At 33.4% G+C, this 22,743-nt stretch overlaps 2 protein-coding genes across 7 annotated transcripts in view; one reads left to right on the top strand and one right to left on the bottom strand.

Moving 5' to 3' along the window:
- Positions 1-594: 594 nt before the first annotated feature.
- LOC114327172 (N(6)-adenine-specific methyltransferase METTL4) overlaps positions 595-22,743 on the bottom strand; it is a 43,828-nt gene continuing 21,679 nt past the window's right edge. Inside the window, exons 2-6 of one of the 5 annotated variants that reach the window (XM_050650823.1) lie at positions 17,634-17,732; positions 5,663-5,722; positions 5,329-5,608; positions 3,324-3,532; positions 595-1,267 (exon numbers count right to left, since the gene is read on the bottom strand). In XM_050650823.1, the coding sequence (XP_050506780.1) occupies positions 786-1,267; positions 3,324-3,532; positions 5,329-5,608; positions 5,663-5,722; positions 17,634-17,649 (1,047 nt within the window). In that variant the 5' untranslated portion in view covers positions 17,650-17,732 and the 3' untranslated portion in view covers positions 595-785. Of the gene's footprint in view, positions 1,268-3,323; positions 3,533-5,328; positions 5,723-11,965; positions 12,374-17,633; positions 17,733-22,743 lie in introns of those variants that run through there. The other 4 variants (XM_050650820.1, XM_050650824.1, XM_050650821.1 and 1 more) reach the window with 4 other exon arrangements.
- The window catches only part of LOC114327171 (protein phtf), a 61,673-nt gene continuing 51,322 nt past the window's right edge, over positions 12,393-22,743 (top strand). Inside the window, exons 1-3 of one of the 2 annotated variants that reach the window (XM_050650819.1) lie at positions 12,396-12,577; positions 19,573-19,675; positions 19,845-19,990. In XM_050650819.1, the coding sequence (XP_050506776.1) occupies positions 19,939-19,990 (52 nt within the window). In that variant the 5' untranslated portion in view covers positions 12,396-12,577; positions 19,573-19,675; positions 19,845-19,938. Of the gene's footprint in view, positions 12,578-19,572; positions 19,676-19,844; positions 19,991-22,743 lie in introns of both variants that reach the window. The other variant, XM_050650818.1, reaches the window with a different exon arrangement.

Here is a 22,743-nt window from a genome sequence, read left to right as displayed (position 1 = left end):
GCTTTGCCATCCTTTAGCTACGTTATTGTAGAATAAAGTTTCTGATGTAATATTCTTGTTCCATCATTTACCTCTTCTTCAGCTCAAACGTGTTATCTCTTTCGTCTTCAAATAGTTTGTTTATGTATTCTTTCCATGTTCTTATTTTACTCTGTTTGTCCAAGATGATGTTTCATTTAATATAATAATGTTATAATTGTCACAAACACCTTGGTGTATCACTTACCAGTTTAAATCGTAAGTCTGGTTCAAACTAAGCTAGTAATTCAGTCGAGTAACGAGTAGCTAAATAACTAAAATACTAGCTACTGACGAGACTAAGACCAAAGAATATAGACGGTTATATTCGTTGCTAAGACTCAAGGAATATACGGTACCCATCCACTAGATCTATACAAGCTGGCACAGGGTATCAGAATGGGTATCATAAATGACTGGAAGATACTAAAGTAAGAGGATAAGCCAATTTGCTGCAGTAAGATCGGTTCATAATAGACAGCTTCCGTAAAAAAAACTTCATCCTCAAATCCCACTTCATCCTTGTGCGACAGACAAAAAGTTAAGTACGAAATACATACATTAAAAGACTAACCATAAAATTTTAATTTTTATTATTAGGTAACTATAGTACTTTTACTTCATAGAATTTCACAGCGTCATTTTTAATAGAATTTTTCTTATTAATTCATATTTTATTTTTGCTTGAAATTCTTACAAAAAAAAAAACACGACCGTCCTCTCAAAGGTCGCAAAATTATCCTTCCGTCGAAATAAAATACAACTCATCACCTTAAAACAAAAACACTATCATGCTGAAGTTTGATAACTTCATTTCCGTAACTGGTCCAGTTAGGAAGAAGATATCTGGCAAATACTTCTAAACATCGCGGATTCTCCGGCAAATATTCTTTAAGAACGTCAACTAAAGGAGGCTTGTGGGAATGTAGGGCGCTGGGTACACTGACCAACAATTTACCATCTTCGGGCAAAAGGGTAGTTCTGCTTCGGTGGCCAAAAACCAACCTTTCATAAGGTTGCTTTCCGGGAGGATCAAAAAACGGACAAATAGGTTCTCCTCTTGTTGTTACCTTTAACCAGAACCATTTTGCAGTGAATTGCACATTCCATTTTGGAAATACCTCGTTTAATAAGGCATCGAGATTTTGCTTTGAGTTTGTACACCATACTGCAACGAGCCCATCATCTGATAATAAGTTACCTATGGGCAGATTTTTTAAATCTTCGTTGTACATCATGCTGTATCCATCTAAAAAGAAATTTTACAATTAATCACTTAAAATAAATTCATAATAATTAGAAAACAAGAACAGAAACAGTTTTACCTTAAGGCAATACATCAAGAACACATATGCAGGACGATGTATCTCCGTCCAGTGAGCACCCTGGCCTTAAATTCGCGCTCCGTTTGACCAATTGTCTTGAAGTATCCACCGTCTTCACAAACGGATCCGAAACCCAGAATATAAAGATAAGTGGATTCCAAGTCAGGCAGGTCAGTCCTTTTTTTACTCTGCTAGAGTGTCTTACAAGTATAAGAGCCCCTTCTACTCAGACACTGTCCGCCTATCATGACTCGGGTTAGTTGCAGTTTCCTCTACAATCTGTGTTTTATTTTTATCCAAGAAGAAAATTTAGACGAATTTAGAGAATTATTAGAGCGACTGCTGGGAGTAAAATAAGATAAACTGCATTAGCAATGTCTGCCTTTTACAGCCCCCACGGCGACATACAAAATTTGGTGGAAAACTATTTGGGCATAAGTTCAGATTGTAGTAAAATAAAGCAAATATTTTCAAAATTGTATATGTATCTGTTCTCAATAGATTCCAATCACACGACAGGGAAGATGCCAATGTACATTCCACATGGTGTTTAATATTTTCTGATGGTATGTTAATTGGGAATATTGAAATTTAAGTAGAACAAAGACTATGAAGATGGAAGATAGCCAATAAAAAAAAAACTTGGTATGATAAAACTGAACATCTTGAATTGCCATTTGAAGATGATGTTACCACTACAAATACGATGGTAACTTCTACATTGTGCTATTCCACATTGACATCATGATGCCGGTTGACTCAGCAGAATGCTGCAACAAATCTACAGAGAAAAGCAATATTAACACATACTGTACCTAATTTTATTTGCATATTGAAATGTTATATGTCTTAAAAGAACAATCACGAAGTCTACTAAAGGCACTAGATCGCACCTCCTTTCACATCAAATGCTATATCCACATTGAGAGCTCCGTAAGCAGTATTTCTCTCATACTTGTGGAATCTGAACAGACTAAATAATCAGAATAAAAAAACAGGATTCTAGGAAGAATTTGAAAACTGACTATTTAAAAAAAAATATGCCTAGCAGACTCGGGAAAAGTTATCAGTCTTCACAACATCGGGAAAGCAGCCAACGTTAGAGGGCAAGTAACATATTGTTTGGCAAACTTGTGGAATCTCATCAATATACAGGGTGAGTGGGGAGGAATGTGCCAAACTTTAAGACTATAATATACGTAAAAATAATCAAAAATAACTCATATATGTTGTTATTCGATTATAATTTGTTTCCGAGATACGGGATGTTAAAGTTTTTCTTACAAACTGACGATTTATTTATTGCTCTAAAACCGTTTGAGGTTTGCAAATGAAATTTGGTTGGTTTTAAGACATGGTTATTGCGCATGTTTTGACACACAATTAAGAATTTTATATTCACCATTGGCGGCGTACGAGTAAGGGTCTGAAATTTTTTAAAGAAATAAAAATAGTACGCCAATGAGATATTTCAAATTAAAAATTATTTTTGAATTCCCTGTTCAATTTGTGATAAAAAATCTATCTTCGCATTTTTTCAGTCGACGCTTCGTTTTCATGCAAAAAAAAATAAAATATCTTAACGCTTACACAGTATTCGAAATAAGTTTCTACACATTCATATAGAAACTTCGTCGAAAACTTTGTAAGCGTTAAGATGTTTTATTTTTTGCATGGAAACCAAGCGTCGCATGAAAAAATGGGAAGATAGATTTTTTATCACAAATTAAATGAGGAATTCAAGAAATATTTCAGTGGCGTACCATTTTTATCTTTAAACCATTTTAGACTATTACTGTGAGAAAAATTTTAACATAACGTATCTCGGAAACAAATAAAAATCGAATAACAACATATGAGATATTTTTGATTATTTTTACGTATATTATACAGTCTTAAAGTTTGGCACAGTCCTCCCCACTCACCCTGTATAAAGGAAGAAGTTTCATTAGTTGCAAATACATTACCCAAAAAATATACCTGATGATTTCTTCCTCTTTCTGCGAATATATTTGTTCCACCAGGGTGGATCTAACAAAATTAGGTCAAATTTTCTACTGTGTAAGTGTTTATCCATATCAAAAACATTTTTGCAATAAAATTCACATTTTTCCGGGAACACATATTTATCTCCATTTATTTCTTTGACAACAGCAGGACCATCATTTGCTCCATTCATATCTGAAACACTTCAAATTTGCTGTAATCATATATAAAATAACATTAATAAATTAAGCAAAAAAATAAGTAAATAAAGCACAAGGGACCAAGCACAAGGAATAAAGTAAAAAGGTTGACTAGGAAAGTTTTAAGTATTCAATGACAAACAGCTAAACAGCTAGTGATGTAGAGGAAGAAAGACTACAAAAGATATTTAGAGGTAGAAAACAAAAACTTGAAGACGAGCTTGAACAAAATGTAAAAGAAATAGGGCTAGACAGGACAGAAACAAATTCCAGTTATGAATACTAAACACTATAGATTAATTCTGTAAATGTTATTTACCTGTTCTCACTATTGTTTTGAATAACATCTGCAGCCTCTAGTGCCAAATTATTAGTTAAAGATTGTAGTTCCTCACTGCTATTATTGAAATAATTCCTACATGCTGAGAGGAAACAGCTAAACAGCTATATAGTGATGTAGAGGAAGAAAGACTACAAAAGATATTTAGAGGTAGAAAACAAAAACTTGAAGACGAGCTTGAACAAAATGTAAAAGAAATAGGGCTAGACAGGACAGAAACAAATTCCAGTTATGAATACTAAACACTATAGATTAATTCTGTAAATGTTATTTACCTGTTCTCACTATTGTTTTGAATAACATCTGCAGCCTCTAGTGCCAAATTATTAGTTAAAGATTGTAGTTCCTCACTGCTATTATTGAAATAATTCCTACATGCTGAGAGGAAACAGCTAAACAGCTATATAGTGATGTAGAGGAAGAAAGACTACAAAAGATATTTAGAGGTAGAAAACAAAAACTTGAAGACGAGCTTGAACAAAATGTAAAAGAAATAGGGCTAGACAGGACAGAAACAAATTCCAGTTATGAATACTAAACACTACAGATTAATTCTGTAAATGTTATTTACCTGTTCTCACTATTGTTTTGAATAACATCTGCAGCCTCTAGTGCCAAATTATTAGTTAAAGATTGTAGTTCCTCACTGCTATTATTGAAATAATTCCTACATGCTGAGAGGAAACAGCTAAACAGCTATATAGTGATGTAGAGCAAGAAAGACTACAAAAGATATTTAGAGGTAGAAAACAAAAACTTGAAGACGAGCTTGAACAAAATGTGAAAGAAATAGGGCTAGACAGGACAGAAACAAATTCCAGTTATGAATACTAAACACTATAGATTAATTCTGTAAATGTTATTTACCTGTTCTCACTATTGTTTTGAATAACATCTGCAGCCTCTAGTGCCAAATTATTAGTTAAAGATTGTAGTTCCTCACTGCTATTATTGAAATAATTCCTACATGCTGAGAGGAAACAGCTAAACAGCTATATAGTGATGTAGAGGAAGAAAGACTACAAAAGATATTTAGAGGTAGAAAACAAAAACTTGAAGACGAGCTTGAACAAAATGTAAAAGAAATAGGGCTAGACAGGACAGAAACAAATTCCAGTTATGAATACTAAACACTACAGATTAATTCTGTAAATGTTATTTACCTGTTCTCACTATTGTTTTGAATAACATCTGCAGCCTCTAGTGCCAAATTATTAGTTAAAGATTGTAGTTCCTCACTGCTATTATTGAAATAATTCCTACATGCTGAGAGGAAACAGCTAAACAGCTATATAGTGATGTAGAGCAAGAAAGACTACAAAAGATATTTAGAGGTAGAAAACAAAAACTTGAAGACGAGCTTGAACAAAATGTGAAAGAAATAGGGCTAGACAGGACAGAAACAAATTCCAGTTATGAATACTAAACACTATAGATTAATTCTGTAAATGTTATTTACCTGTTCTCACTATTGTTTTGAATAACATCTGCAGCCTCTAGTGCCAAATTATTAGTTAAAGATTGTAGTTCCTCACTGCTATTATTGAAATAATTCCTACATGCTGAGAGGAAGTTGTCATATTTGAATTTAACTACATCTTGCTCCTTTCTGTGGTCTTCAAATTCATTTCTTGGTTGTACATTTTTAGATCTTTTGGATTTCGACTGCCCAGAAGTTTTATAGGTAGTGTCTATTTTAAAAATGTTTGGATTTATGTGATAGCTTCTTCCAGGTACATCTAAAAGGTTTGTGTAAATATCATTGATGAATTTCTCATGGGAGATTAAACAACCTGATTCGTTTTCATATATTTTGCTCATTTTAACTGACCAATTTTGTTTTTTTCTATTATCTAAAAACATAGAATAGGTATATACTAAACCTGTACCAGGTATCTAAGAGACTCATTAATATTCAGCTCAGCAGAGTACTACTGTTGGAGGTGTGAAATTACATAAACAAGGGATCATTTCATAAAACAGGTTGATCCCTTGGTTATGGAATTCCACACATCCAACAATAGGACTGATGAACCATAGAAAATAATTTTTGTGCTTTCAGAAAAAATTGTTGAATTAGAGATATGATACCACCATAGCGAGATGACATCTGTAAACTTAAAATTTATATCAAGGTAGTCTGCTTCAATAGATATGCTTTTTGTGTACTGTAGTTAAAAGTTTGTCTTTAGAATTAGTGTAAATTCTAAAGACAAAAAACATAGACAAAAGGGACTTACGAATAATAACAAACCTTTACTGGAATCGAAGAGCAGAAATTATACCTAATAGATAATGAACCCAGTCCAGAAATTTGACATCAGGCCGGGATGTATTACGTCTCCATTACTGTTTAATATAGTGAAGCCATTTTTGAAGAAGCATTACTAGCTCAAAGTGAAGAGATAATAATTAATGGAAGATCTATTAACAACAAAAGATATGCAGATAACACCGTGATTATGATGAACTCTGAACTCTGCTGAACAACTCCAACTACTAATAAACAAAACAAACAAAAATAATGTTTTATACTCATAGCACTTAAGAAAATAAAAAGTTTCTGTGACAAATATGGACTAAAAATGAATATAAAAAGGACCAAATACATGATAATAACTAAGAAAACAAATATACAAACAAAAATACATTTGGGAAATGTACTGATAGAATGGGTACATATAGTTCGTCCGCTATAACTTTTCCCATGCGTCACGATTCATTTTCAAACAAATTAAGTCAATACATAAAGTGAAACGAACGTCGATGTGTATATACATTTTGTATACTGTATTCTATATACTACACACATAGGCATACGTTTCACTTTATGTTTTGACTTAATTTGGGTCCCATTTGGGTCCTAAGCTTTTTCTGTTGTTGGTAAATCATATTGGTAGGAACTTTAAATCTGAATATCTGATATTTGCAGACGACTTAAAGATATTTAAATGCATTAGGTCAGAATCTGATTGTGAGGGTTTGCAGAGAGACTTGGATTCTTTAGTACATTGGTGCCAGGAAAATAATCTTAGATTGAATGCTTCGAAATGCTCATATATTATTTTTTCACGTAATAAGACCACCAGTGATTTTAAATACAAGATAGGAGATGTGGATTTATCTAGGGTTCAGGTAATTAAGGATTTAGGCGTGTTACTGGATAGTAAGCTAAGTTTCGTGGACCATTATGATGCCATTATTGCGCGTGCTAATCAGACATTAGGGTTAGTCATCAGAATGTCATATGATTTTAATAATTTGTTTGTAATTGTGAGATTGTTTTTGAGTTATGTTCGTTCATTACTAGAGTATTGTTCAGTGATTTGGAGTCCAAGTTATGAGAATCATAAATATCGAATTGAATCGATTCAAAATAAATTCGTTAGATATCTGCTGTATAGATTAGGTACTAGAGGAATGCAATTGAATTCCAGTCAGGTCATGCAGATGTTTCATTTGCACCGTCTAGAGGATCGCAGGCGATACTTTGACCTTAATTTCGTATTTAAGGTGTTAAATGGTATTATTGTTGCACCTAGCATTCTGGGTCGAATAGATTTCTATTTTCCAGCTAGGAATTTGAGAAGATGTCCCTTGCTATCCGCTAGATCGTGCAATACACGTCATGCAGAAAATATGCCTTTAAATAGAATTGTTTCTAGTGTAAATGAGTTTCCAAATATAGACTTTACGGGAGTCACACTAAATGCTTTTAAAAGGACTATTTCACGTGAATTATTTTAATTTGATTTTAATTTTTTGATGTTATTAGTTTAATTGTAAGTAATGTAAGTTAACTTGTGTTCAATGTTTAATTTTGACTTTTAATTTTAATTGTAAAATGGAGTTTTCCCTCAATAAATATTAATTTAATTTAATTTAATTTGTTTGAAAATGAATCGTGACGCATGGGAAAAGTTATAGTGGACGAACTATACCTAAATACAAATACCCAGGAACCTGATTTCAGACAAGAATGAACAAACAACATAAATAAGGGCTAGGATAGAAATAGCAACAAATGGGTTTGTAAAAATGAAAACAATTCTCTGCAACCAAGTCCTTCGATTAGAACTGAGAGTAGGAGCTCTGAGATGCTATGTGTGTTCGATACTATAATATAGACTTGAAAGCTGGACATTGAAGCAAGAACATATAAATAAGCTACAGTCATTTGAAATGTGGAACACCACTTTTGCTAGATGTGATCTAGAGAGCAAACACAGAAAACATGGAAAGACTCATTACCTATACAAGGAAAGGTGGAAGGCCGCAGATCCCTAACAAGATTTTATTTTATTTATCAACAATTATGGGCAAGCCCAATTACAATAATGTTAAACTCTAAAATCCTAACACTGACTATCTACGGTTACAATACAAAAGTTAATCTGTATTATTATACAAAGCAATACAACAAGTTATCTATATCGAATGCAATACAAAAAGTTATCTATATCCATTACTCAAGTCAAGAGTACACGAAACCTGACGCAAGAATCAGCCAAAGGTTGCAAAGAAATCTATGTTATCATATTGATTGGCTAGTCTGGCAGTTCTTGAAATAAAGTTATTAAATCCATAGTTAGTGCGATGTATAGGGTAATGGAAACTAGCTACAGATCTGGTAGGTCTAGATGGAACATGTATATTAATTTTATTGAGCAAAGAAGAAGCAGCAGCTCTACCGTGCAGAATATTGTAAAAAGTAACAAGATCTCTCTTCTTATGACGCATAGAGATGGGTGGCATATTTAATGTAGCAAGTAAATCTGCATCATTGTAGTTGTCCAAGATGTTTAATTTGAAAGCAATCTGTTTAGGAATTTATGCTCAACACGACACAGGGTCTCAATATGCACACCATAAAAAGGTGACCATACACAGGATGCATACTCAAGATGGGGACGGACAAGAGAGCAATAAAGCGTCTTTAAGACAGTAATCCCAGTAAAATCCTGTGTGCTTCTTCTGATAAACCCAAGCATCTGAAATGCCTTGTTGACTACATTATTTAAGTGATCAGAAAGTTGTAGAGTAGCATCCAAAGTAACACCAAGGTCCTTGATAAAAGGTACGGTATCTAGGCAATGCTGTCCAATCTTGTATTCAAAATGGATTGGGGATCTAGATCGAGAAAACGTAATGGCTTTGCATTTAGATGGATTCAGACTCATCCCATTTCTTGTACACCAGTCCAACAAATTGATTAACTCATATTGAAGTTTATCACAGTCATTGGGAGATTTAATCAGACAGCTCAATTTTAAGTCATCAGCAAACAACAAAAAAAGGTAAGAAGAAAAACATTCCTGAATATCGTTTATAAAAATGTTAAACAGAAGAGGCCCAAGATGTGATCCTTGAGGAACCCCTGAAGGAACAAGAATTGATTTGGAAAGAAAATTGCCAATTTTTACTATCTGTCTGCGATTGACAAATAGCTGCCAAAGCAAGAAATCAATGGTTCATCAACACCAATCATTCTGAGCTTATGGAGCAACATACCATGAGACACCCTGTCGAACGCCTTGGAGAAATCAGTGTAAATTGTATCCACTTGCTACCCCCTCTCAAGGGAGTCAAACAAAAAATCTACATATGTTAATAGGTTAAGCTCAGTAGATCTATGGGGTCTAAACCAAAATGTTGATCGATAAGTTTAGGCTCAAGTAAAGGATTTAAAAAGTCACAAACCAGACTCTCAAACACTTTGGGTATCACACAAAGGACAATAATAGGACGATAATTATTGACGAGAGATTTATCCCCGTCTTTAAATATAGGCTTAAGAAAACTTTCTTTCCAGTGATCTGGAAAAACACCAGTTTGAAGGGAACAATTAAATATGTAATACAATGGCCTGGAAAGGTTAAAACTGCATTCCTTTAAGAACAAAGGAGGTATACCGTTAGTGCCTGGGCCCTTATTGATATCAAGAGAAGAGAGTTTGGTGTATATTTCTGATATTAAAATTTTATGATTAGTGACATGAGTATTGGATGAAGATAGTTCATAATTGGGTATATTGAGATTACTCTGAGAATAAACTGTGGAAAAATAATCAGCAAACAAATTTGCAATATCTTTGCCTGAGGTACAATATTTGTCAAGATATTTAAGTCCATTAGGAAAAGCACTATTTTTTCTTTTGTTATTGACAAAAGACCAGAATTTCTTGATATTAGAAGACATAGCTATTTCAGTAGACTGAACATATTGTGAGTAGCATTCCCGAGTCAGATCCTTGCACAACTGTCTAACCCTAGAAAATTCCCAATAGTCATTCAAAGAACCAGTTGACTTATATTTTTTGTGTAATTTTTTCTTTAAGATGATAAAATTTTTTAGATCCTGAGAGAACCATATTGGGAATTTTCTGGCTGAAAACTTCTTCAATGGTACAAATTTATCTATAGCTATAAAAACAATTTCATAAAATATATTTAACATAGACTCGAGATTCGCGTTAATAAACAAAATGTCCCAATTAAACTGGTCTAGGAATAAGAAAATATTCTGATAGTTTGCAGACCTGAAATCTCTGTAGTAACCATCAAACTCGAGTCCAGGTTCATCATAAGTCAGGTTACATTTAATGGTAATTGAGAGTGGTGGATGAACGACTGGAGGAACCAGAAAAAAGTCTGCTAGCTCCGTTTCTGCTAGGTGGTCATTTGTCAAGAAAAGATCTAAGAGACTGTCGTGTATTGTAACATGATGATTACATTGGAAAAGGTTGTGGAAGCTGCAAACATTTGACATAATCTGGATGCAAGACACTTCCTGTAATGATGCTCCACCTGCAGTCGCAACAGAACTAAAGAGATTTTGCCAGAGAGCATGAGGCAAATTAAAATCCCGGGCATCAATAGAGCGAGCGAGTCCAGTGTTTCAGAGAAAGTGGTATACGACTGTGCCGGAGAGTTGGGAGGTAAATAGACTGCTCCTAATATAAAACTAAAAACACTGGATCCAACCTTAATGAAGACCTGTTCAATACTATCTGGTACTTGAAGACGAGTAGTTGGTATTGACTTGTGTACAGCTATTAGCACTCCTCCTCCTCTTTTGAAGACACTAGTGTTAGCAGAGCGGTCACAACAATATATGTTAAAATCAGTAAAGCTCAGTTCAGAATCGTTAATGCCGTTATGTAACCAAGTTTCTGTCAAGACATATATGTCATGTTGACATGCTGATATATTATGCAAAAGATCACCTAACTTAGTTCTTAAACCTTGAGTATTTTGGTAATAAACAGAGATACTATTTGTGTTTGGGGAGCTAATTAGTTTTTTTGAATAATCTTTGGGACACCTTGATGGTACACAATACGAATATTTTTATCACCATTAGTTACTCGTGTTCTAAATTCAGCTCTAACCTTAGCCTCAGCATCTGCCTGCATTTTTGTTAGGTCCTGTTCTATGTATATATGTCTTCCTTTAAGGTTAGATCTGACACGAATAACAAGCTGAGCCTCTTCTTGGCTATTGAGAATTACTTTCAGAGCCCTGTGACCATTTTTATTTGGCTTGCCAATCCTAATTGTGTTGGAAGATGGATCAATCAAATTACAGGAATATGCAAAAGACCTATTAAAGTTAAAAGAAATGGCCAGAAAAAGAGATCTTTGGAGACAGACAATACACAACATCACATCAACCACTATACTCCCTCCGGGGGTCAGGATTGAAGAGAGAGAGTTCCAGGAGAATACTTATAATGGCATGGACACAGAAGAAAACGAACATGGAAGTATTGTGAGAAATAGTAAACACAATAAAAATAAGAAAGTTACAATATCTGGGACACACAATGAGGCGATAGCGATATGAAATGCTAGGACTAATAATACAGGGAAAGATAAAAGGAGGAAAGAGTATATGAAGAAGGATAGCGTCATGGTTGAAGAATTTAAGGGACTAGGGACTGGTTTAAATGCAGTTCTAGAGAACTCTTCAGAGCAGTGGTAGTTAGAGTAAAGATAGTGATGATGATATTCAACCTCCGATTGTGAGACAGCACTTAAGACACAGAAGTTAAAAGTGTAGTGAGGAGTTCTGAGCACACACAGCATATATACTTACCATAAGGCACACCATGTTACTGGTCACACTTAAAAAAACTGCATTTTTGTCATTCCTTCTTCAGAAGATCTAACATTTCTGCCACTTTTAAGTGTTGTGTTAAAGACTGCTTAAATGGAGCTTCCTACACTTTCATGATTGAGCTGGATTGATTAGACGAAATAAAAGGAAAGAAGATACATTCAAAAAAGAAATTTATTTATTACGGCTCTGGCGAACTGCATGCACTTTCTTTTATTGAATTTTGGCACAGATAAAAGTGCATCTACTTTCCACTTATCAACAAGAATGGAAGATACACTTTTTAATTCTGTAGACAGAAACAACATGTTTAGTTTAAGTTTTTACTTGTAGAAGGCGACCCTGAGCTGTAACCTCTGTCAATGTCAGCAAAATATATGTCATTAACCCCTAACCTCACTATTGTTTTCTTGTAATCAGCTGATTCTAAGTTTGCTGAAGATAATAATAATAAATAATAATAACAATATAAATTTACTTGTATGTGATAGTTAATAATTGTTGTTAACAGTGCATGTACTCTGATAAACGTTTTAATAGAAATCAACAAAGATAGATTCTTTCAATGGGTATTGATTTTATATTTACATGGTATGTACAATTTTTTTAATAATAGCCAATAAAAAGAGTCTAACAAGGGGTTAGGAATACACAGATATATATTACTTTAAGGTACCCTCATCCTATCTATTAACATGTTTCAATTTCTATGGTTTTTAGTAAATATCATTAAATTATGTAGATGCAATAACTGAATAAATGTTTGTATATTGTCCTTTTCATGAGCATTTTTCAGTGCGTAACAAATGATAGGAAAAAGGGTAAGTCCGTGATAATACCAACGAACTGTCAACACTGATGGAATGGCCCCGTCCCATTCCAACAGTGAAGCGAGATAGGCGCCAACATACAAGACAGAGGTTCTAGCACTTCTCGAGAGACATGAGAGAGACAGAGAATTTGTCAGGTAAAATTTGCTACAACTACAACGTACCTGACTAGCACTGTCTGGTGATTATCTTCCCTCCTTTACCTGATTATCTTCTATCTCATCCTGGTGCCATTAAATTTGTTTCATGGCGATTCCATCAGTGTTGACAGTTCGTTGGATAATACACATTTATGACATTTATTCTAACATGACATTTTAGTTAAATCTGACCCTTGTCACATTTTATTTTCAATTTGGAATAAAAACAAATCAAATGTGTTTCTTGCATTTATAAAATGGTATTTTCTTTGATTTGTATAGTCTTATAAATTATACAGATTATATTTGTAATATTATTATCTAATTAAAAAAAATATTTTTTTATTATGGTGCCATCTATCGACAACTAGAATAACTAGAATAAATGTTGTAATCACGGACGTGCCTTTTTTCTGTCACATACAATTTAATGCGTTAGAAAGAAATCGAAAAACTGCGATGCACTGAAAGATGATCATGAGAAAAAGAATACCTACATGAAACAAGACTAGAGAATTTTCCCCTATCAAAGTATTTAGTTAGAGTTATTTTTGGTTTTTAAAATCATTAGGTGGTAATAAACAAAACGGAAATGGTTACAAGAGCTGTTAATATTACTGATAATTTAAAAGGCAATAATAAAGTACAGTCCTGGTGCTCATCTTCAGAACTAGCATAGACGCCCTAAGGTTTTTTAAATTAGTATTTTATAGTATTACACCAGCAGAAAAAGCTCAATTTGGTGTCCCCCAAACAGAGGCACCTGCCTGCAGTGCACCCCTTGCATGCCCGTTATCATTCGCCCTCATAATAGACGGAGAGCTAGAGCCGAAAAATCATTGTCATATGTAATATAGAGTTTTTCCTGTGAAATGTGTTCATTGTATATTGCCGGTTTGACCCATTGTATATTGACAATTATGACCCCTTTCAGGCTGACACCTCAGTGGATACAAGAAGTACCAATACGGGATGAAAGCCGAAAGTTAGTGCAGTCATTAAAGGTTTTCACCCCCTATTTTGTTAAACCTCCATCGATTTGCATGAAAATTGGTGACTAGTTAGAGCATACCTCAAGAAATAAAACTGATTTGGTGCCAAGTTGCACTTTTACCCTGGTGGTGAATACCACCCCTTCCCGTGAGTAAAAACAATTTTATTAAAAATAACCCCACAAATCGCTAGAGGGACAAATTTTAAGTAAAATTTGTTATATCATGTTATTAAAATAAATCAATACTTTTTGAGTTATTAAAGATCAAAGATTTGTCTATTTAAGAGCATATGCGTGAAATTACAGATGATAAAAAGAACATATTAATTAATTGTATGTTTATGTTAGTAAAATATTATTTTTATATTATTTCGATATTTAATTGAATTGTTTTTTTTTTATTTATTTATTACGGGATGTCCCCATTTTTACAAATAACAAAAATAAAGTATCCTAACCATAACACAAATGCTAAACTAAGTATTAAATAATTAATAAATATTGTTAAACAAATGATTATAATTTAAGTAAATTAAAGGACATCACACACATCTTATGGAAAATATAATGTCAATCAAATTCAATAAAATTTATACGAATAGATTCGTTTTAAATTAACGGTCAAATCTTATCATTGCGCCAACTCTTAATTATGATTAATTACGGCGCAAATTGCAATTAAAGTTTATCGAAATCACATTTTTGGAGTCAGTAAAAGTGTCATTATTGCTCTGGGTGCTATTCAAAAGGAGCTTAAACCCCGCTGGGCCTAAGCGGATTAGTGAAACTAATCCGCTGATTTATGGGGTACCGACAATTTGGGTATCTTAAAATATTTTTTCTCTCTCTAACTTATGTACGTACCCATTTGATTTCAGATTTATTTATATCAATTTCTGCTCTTATTATTGAAAATATAGAGTTGGCGCAATGATAAGATTTGACCGTTAATTTAAAACGTATCTATTCGTATAAATTTTATTGAATTTGAGTGACATTATATTTTCCATAAGATGTGTGTGATGTCCTTTGCTGAAAATATTATTAAAATGAAAATCTCTCACAATTAAAATCAAATGAAATGAAGACTCCAAGGCAAAGGTCACTCATCTTCGATTCCTTACATACTCAGTCAGGCAGTGCTTAAATCTTACAGATCTTGTATCCACCCGATCATAAGATTGACTAGTGTCATTTCCCAGTGTCTGAATCCTGTTAATTGGAGAGAATTTGCCATAGTTGGTGTGATAGTGTTTTATAGAAAATACGGGCATGTCTCTAAGAATTCTAGTGCTACATCTAAAGTTGATAAGACTTAATAAATCAGAACAGTCGGTGGTATGGTTAAGTAGTTTATAGAGAAAAATTAAATCACATTTAGTTCTGTAGTCTTCTAAGGAACTGACATTTAGCCTTGACCTTAATTCCACTGAAGACATGTTCTTTAAGTTTAATCTATAAGCACAAATCCAGAGAAACTTATTTTGAATTTTTTCAAGGGTGTAAATATGGTTAAAATAGTATGGTGACCATACTATAGAATAGAAGAATAAATTCTATATGTGGGTACGGAAAAATCTCAAGAGTTTCTTGTGATAAAACCTAGATTACGGTATGCTTTATTTGACAAATTGTTAATGTGGGATAAATGACAAGGAACTGTCAAATAACACCTCCAAATCTTTTATTTCAGTCACTCTTGATAGAACGCTTGTATTAATGTGATAGTCAAACGCAACATTATTTTTAGATTTGCTAAAGGATATAACAAAACACTTATCTTTATTTAACTGGAGACAATTGGAAAGAGACAAATTGTATAGACAAGTCAAGTCTTCCTGGATCCTTAGACAATCAGACAGATTTGAAACTTTGAAATATAGCTTAAGGTCATCAGCAAATGACAAACTTTTATTACCTCAGAAATATCATTAATAAACAAGTTAAAGAGAAGAGGACCCACATGTGAGCCTTGTGGGGCTCACATAAGGCTCACATGTGGGTATGTACTGGCCAAGATAGGAATCTAAAAAGGGAACCCTTTATAAATACAAACTGAACTCTTTCATCTAGATAACTACTCAACCATGAAAGAAACCACTCAGGAAAACCAATACATTTTAATTTAAAGATGAGTAAAGAATGGATCACTGTGTCAAAGGCCTTCGAGAAATCAGTATAAATGGCCTTCTATCAATATAAACTGAATATGTCCAGAAACTGGGGGGTGTCAAATAATGGGTACATTACATGGGTACAAAAATAATATTTTAGTAACATACAATTAATTAATATGTTCTTTTGATCATCCGCAACTTCACGCATGTCATTGTGCTCTTAAACAGACAAATCTTTCATCTTTAATAACTCAAAAAGTATTGATTTATTTTAATAACATGATATAACAAATTTTACTTATAATTTGTCCCTCTATCGATTTGTGAGGTTATTTTTAATAAAATAGTTTTCACCCCCGAGAAGGGGTGGTATCCACCCCCAGGGTAAAAGTGCAAGTTGGCACCAAATTATTTTTATTTCTTGGTATATGCTCTAACTAGTCACCAATTTTCATGCAAATCGATGGAGGTTTAACAAAATAGGAGGTGAAAACCTTTAAAGACTACACTAACTTTCCCCTTTCATCCCTTATTGCTACTTCCTGTATCCACTGAGGTGTCAGCCTGAAAGGGGTCATAATTATCAATATACAATAGACACATTTCACATGCCAAACTCCATATTACTTATGACGATGATTTTTCGGCTCTAGCTCTTAGACTATAAAGTATACCTTTATTTACTTCCTAATCTTGTCCGAGTCATAGGATAATCTGAAATGATATTGATATTTATTAAAAACAGTGACAGTAACGTAGCTATCAATCAAAACAAAAAAGAAGTGTGTGTAAAAATTAGGAGAACAATTTAAAAAAATACCTTTCATGAGGCAGGTATTATTTATTTAACACTAAATACCATAAACAAGTTTACATAGGACTGGTCAATATTTTCTTTTAATTCACAAATTTCTTGTAATTGACTCGGTTTTTGGCAGTTCTTTCTTTTCCGCCAGATTCCTTTCTACCTTGAGTGACTTATCCTTCTTATATTGTCACCCTTAGGTCGATGCCACATTATGCGTTTTGACCGGATGCGGTGAAAACGCATCCGTTTCCAACGCAACCGGACCGACCTGTCACACTATGCGTTTAATCTGGTGCAGTTTGTAAGCGCGTACCGATGACTCAAAACGCATCCGTTTCCAACGCAACCGGACCGATCTGTCACACTATGCGTTTTCACCGGATGCGGCGGAAACGCCTAAGGCCGATGCCACATTATGCGTTTTGACCGGATGCGTTTCCGCCGCATCCGGTGAAAACGCATAGTGTGGGAAACGGATGCGTTTTGAGTCATCGGTACGCGCTTACAAACTGCACCAGATTAAACGCATAGTGTGACAGGTCGGTCCGGTTGCGTTGGAAACGGATGCGTTTTCACCGCATCCGGTCAAAACGCATAATGTGGCATCGGCCTTACATTTCTTTACCAGAGAAAGAAGTGAGTAAAATCAATAAATACCTATCAACATAGACAACAACATTTCTTACAAGAACAAAACATTAGTGTGGAAAATAAGTAATATTTTTAATTTTGAGAATAAGTAAAAAGTGGGTACCTACCTAATAAATTAGCCATATCTGCAATTCCGCATACCACTGTCTGGTGAAGACTTAAGAATCTCCATCCTTACCATATACAGGAACTACGAAGATTAGTACCTGGAGATGAAATACTCAGAATACATTTTAGTAGGTGGATAACCCAAAATCCAAAGGTTTTAAACAGATGTTTATTCATGGATGCAGCAAAATTCACAAGAGATGGGGTACTTATATTATAATCTGAGCAACTCATACATTTGAGTAGAGCAAAATCCATTTGCCACAGGCCAAAAGTCACTTGCAGCATAAATTTTCTGTTTAACAAATTAATACGACCATAGATTCTACCTCCCACCCTAACCAGTGAAGTGTATCTAGGATTTTTAGAAAATATTTTACCAGTACTTCTAGGATGAAACTATCAATACAGATGAAATATACTTTCAACATAATGGTGCTTCACCACATTACAGGCGCATAGTTAGAGATTTTTTATCTGGCAATTTTCCCAATAAATGAATTGGTAGAGATAGTCCTCATGTCTGGCCTTCACGATCATGTGATTTTGATTCTATGAATTGTTGTGTAAGGTTTATTATGTTTACATTTAAAATCCAAAGTTTATAACGATGAAACACATAGTAGGGGAGAAATTCTTGAATAGATTCAAGAAACCTTTCAAGAAGTGAAAAATAACCTAGACGAGATTAGGAAGTCAGTCAGATATATTATAAAAAGTGCAAGACTTTGCCTTCAACAAGTTGATGGTTGTTTTAAACAATTACTTTAGTTTTGATAATATGTAGTGATTTTTCTGCAAATTTTCGCTATCTTTTTTTTAATTTTTAAGATCTATGTTGATTAAAGTTATGTATTTTTTGTGTACCCTTTATTATTTATTTATTAATTAAAGATGAATATTTGCTGTGAATTATTTGTTGCACATAATAAAAAAACACTGAAATGTTATCATTTTACCAATTTAGATTAAATAATGGTATATAATATAATATAATAATATTTACCAATTTAGATTAAATAATGATGTTTACCATAATAATGGTAAAATTAAGTCCCATTTATTTTTTTTTCTACTTCTAGCTCTTGCAATTCACATAATTTCCAAAATTGTCCAAATTCAAAATTTTACCAGAAAAAATATTTTGCCGAAAATTGAAAGTTTACTGCTAACTTTAGCTTTTCATCTTCTTTTCAAGAGCAGAATTCATTAAAAAAAATCTGATGTATAGGGTGTAGTTTTCGGATCGGGACATTTTTCCAATATTTTTTAATCTGAATTTCTTATAAATAAATAAATTAATAATACAGTGTTGGTAAACAGTTATAATAAACCATAAATGAACCAAATAAGAATTTGGAAAAATAGATAAAACACCCAGTATCTTTGTTATTGATTAAGACCCATTAAATATGGGATTTTTGAGATTGCTTAAGTGTCCCCTTTTACAGTTAACGTAATGTCATTTTCCCATAGAAAACTCTACATATATAACTTTCGTTTGTATTTTTTAGCGCCAAATTTGATTATATATGCTTTCTCAGAATGTACATTGAATTATAATGCAACCTGTTTTTTTTTAATGCGACATATACAATATTTTTGCAAAACTGTGTTAATATGTTTATGGCAATTGATTCTCCGTATTTTTATTCTTTATAGAATAATGTTCCATTTTTTTATATTATATTGAGAACACTTTTGTTCGTTGTTCCACTTATAGATTAATTTTTAACTCCAATTTTGTATACTTATTTTATGCATTTTATATGTTTCTTTTCAATTTATTAAAAATCATCGTTTTGGTTTTTTGAATATTAGTAAAATTAATGTATATACTTATAGAATTATTATTACTTATAGAAACTTCATATAGCTAACCTAAGCTCTTAATTGAGTATAATTATGACATATCCACAAACTATATTTTGGTTTTAGGAACTACCTATGCAAAGGTCAACTCTTTGACTTACTCTCAATGGTATACTGCATTAAAAATATGAAAACTACCTTCAGAGATCATCGAGGAAATATATTTATGGTATTATTCTTATATATGATGGCAGTGATATGCAGTTTGTTTTATCTTACAAACCCAGTTGTTTTTAGTACAATCCAGTTTGATTTATCCTGTTAATTATTCAAGAATGTTACCAGAACATATTTAAAACAAAATTTGTTTAATTGATACAATCATAAAAATGTTTTAGGTATCAGCAAAAGATTGGTGCATATGACAAGCAGATATGGGAAACAAAAATAGAAGAAAGGGAGCAGAGAATATATGGGCTCAACCATATTCAGATGAGAAGTGCAAAACCAAATCCAAATTTTATAGATCTTGATTTGGTTAGAGGTAATTCCCTTTTTTTATTTTAAAACAGGCAGTGTTTAAAACTGCCGTTGTTGTAAAAATTATCAAATGCCAATGTATCATGATATTGAATATCCTTTGTGAAGATCAGGTTTGATCACGGCCTGGATGGAAGCTTCCATTGTCAAGACTTCTGTTTTGCCTTGAGATTATTTTTTTGGCGTAGATATTGTGTGGATTCCGAAATTAGTCCTTCTACTTTGATTTTAGTTTGTGTCAGTGTTACAGTCTTGGATTTGTTGTATTTTAAGTTCATCCATATTGTGCATAAGAGGAGACTGTTGTCACTTTCTACATCCATTGACTTAACAAAATAAAAAATAAACAGTAATGGACCTTTAACACTGCTCTGGGTAATGCTTAGGTCCAAACAACAGGCATATTTGAAAACATTGCTCATCTTCCATTTGTAATTCATTTGTAACTTTCTTCTTATTCCAGTATTTGTGTATGATGTTGTGTTCACAGTTTATTGACATGTTTGGAGCCTTTGATATCTCCCAAATTTTAGTTTAGCTGACACAGAGATGGTTGGATGTTAACCTTCCTCTTTACGTCTGTTTTATAGACTACAATAAAGCGTTTGATAAAGTAAACCATGATCGACTCATGGAAATTCTGAAAACTAAAAACCTAGATGAAAGAGATTTAAGACTAATAACACACCTCTATTACAATCAGCGAGCAATAGTAATAATTGAAAAAGAAACATCGGAAGAACTGGAAATACAGAGAGGAGTCAGGCAAGGCCGCATACTATCACCTCTATTATTTAACGGTTATTCTGAAGAGGTAATGCGAGAAACTATGGAAGATGAAACAGTCGGCATAAGAGTAAATGGAGTCTTAGTTAACAACATCAGACATGCAGATGATACAGTAATAATAGCCGATAGTTTACACGACCTGAAAAGACTCATGAGTAAAATAGTAAGGTGTAGTAGGGAGTACGGACTCTCTCTTAATATCAAAAAGACGAAGTTTATGAAAATTAGTAAAAACAACCATAATACTAACGAAATCTTAATAGTAGAGGACCAACAGATCGAAAGAGTAAAAAATTACACTTACCTAGGAACACTTATAACAGAATATAATGACTACACTGCAGAAATCAAAGTCAGAATCGAAAAAGCTCGTTCTAATTTTATGAAAATGAAAAAGGTCCTATGTAGCAAAGATTTAACATTAGCTCTTAAAGTACGCCTAACAAAATGTTACGTATACAGTGTACTATACTATGGAGTGGAATCATGGACGTTAAATGTAGAGACAATGAGACGACTTAACGCCTTTGAAGTGTGGACCTATAGAAGAATTATGAGGGTTTCCTGGGTAGATAGAGTTACGAACAACGAAGTACGGAGAAGAATAGGTAAAGAGAAGAAGTTGAACTTACAATTAAAGAAAGAAAACTACAGTGTCTCGGACATGTGATGCGGGGCGAGAAGTATGGCATCCTGCGACTCAGAATGCAAGGAAAGATAGATGGCAGAAGAAGCATCGGAAGAAGACGAATTTCATGGCTGAAGAACCTGAGAGAATGGTTTGGATGCAGCTCAAAACAACTATTTAGAGCTACTGCCTAAAAATTAAAATAGCTATGATGATTGCCAACCTCCGTAGCGGAGATGGCACCTGAAGAAGAAGAAGAAGAAATTTTAGTTATATCAGCTACCATGATCAAGTATGACTTTGTAGACGATTTCTGAGGTAGTAGGACACATATTAGTAGTAGGACACAATTATATAAATGAACTGTATAATGATGATAGACCCGAAGAACTGGACACTTTAGATGAAGGTGAAGGACCAGAAATACTAAAATCAGAAATACAACATGCTATAAAATTGGCAAAAAACAAGAAAGCCGTTGGTCCCGACAACATACCTACAGAAATGTTAAAGCTCATAAATGAGGAAAACATTGGAATACTAGTCAAACTTTTCAATGATGTTTATTCGACTGGTGATATCCCTGAAGATTGGTTAAAGTCCGAATTCATAACCCTACCAAAAAAACAACGTCCGAAAAACTGTAGCGACTATAGAATGATAAGCCTTATGAGCCACACCTTGAAAATCTTTCTACGTATCATCCACAGTAGAATCAGAGATAAATGTGAAGAAGACCAGGATGAAACACAATTTGGCTTCAGAAATGGACTGGGAACCCGGGACGCACTCTTTGCACTAAATGTGTTATTGCAGAAATGCCGAGATCAAAGGAAAGACGTCTTTGCTGTATTTATTGACTATGAGAAGGCCTTTGATCGAGTACAACATCACAAATTAATTAAAATACTAAAAGATAAAGGAGTTGATAGTCAAGATGTACGAATCATAGAAAAATTATACTGGCGTCAAACAGCGACAGCTTGCATAAATGGAAAATCAACAGAAATATGCAAAATACAAAGAGGCGTCAGACAGGGTTGTATACTGTCCCCACTGTTGTTCAATTTGTATTCAGATAGAATATTTAAGGAAGCGCTGCATAATTTGGAATGGGGTGTGAAGGTTAATGGAATTCTGATAAATACAATCAGATATGCAGACGATACAGTTATTTTAAGTGATGATATGAATGGATTACAACACCTTTTAAATGCCATTGACAGAGTGGGAAGAGAGTTTGGCCTAAATATAAACTGTTCAAAAACAAAGTACATGGTATTTAGCCGTTTGGCCCATCAAGATTCACGGTTATATGTTGATGGTCATATGATTCAAAG

This window comes from Diabrotica virgifera, chromosome 5 (assembly GCF_917563875.1).
Source record: "Diabrotica virgifera virgifera chromosome 5, PGI_DIABVI_V3a".
Lineage (NCBI taxonomy): Eukaryota > Metazoa > Arthropoda > Insecta > Coleoptera > Chrysomelidae > Diabrotica > Diabrotica virgifera.
Note: the sequence above shows the minus strand (reverse complement) of the source record. Positions and strands in the feature narration are given on the sequence as shown.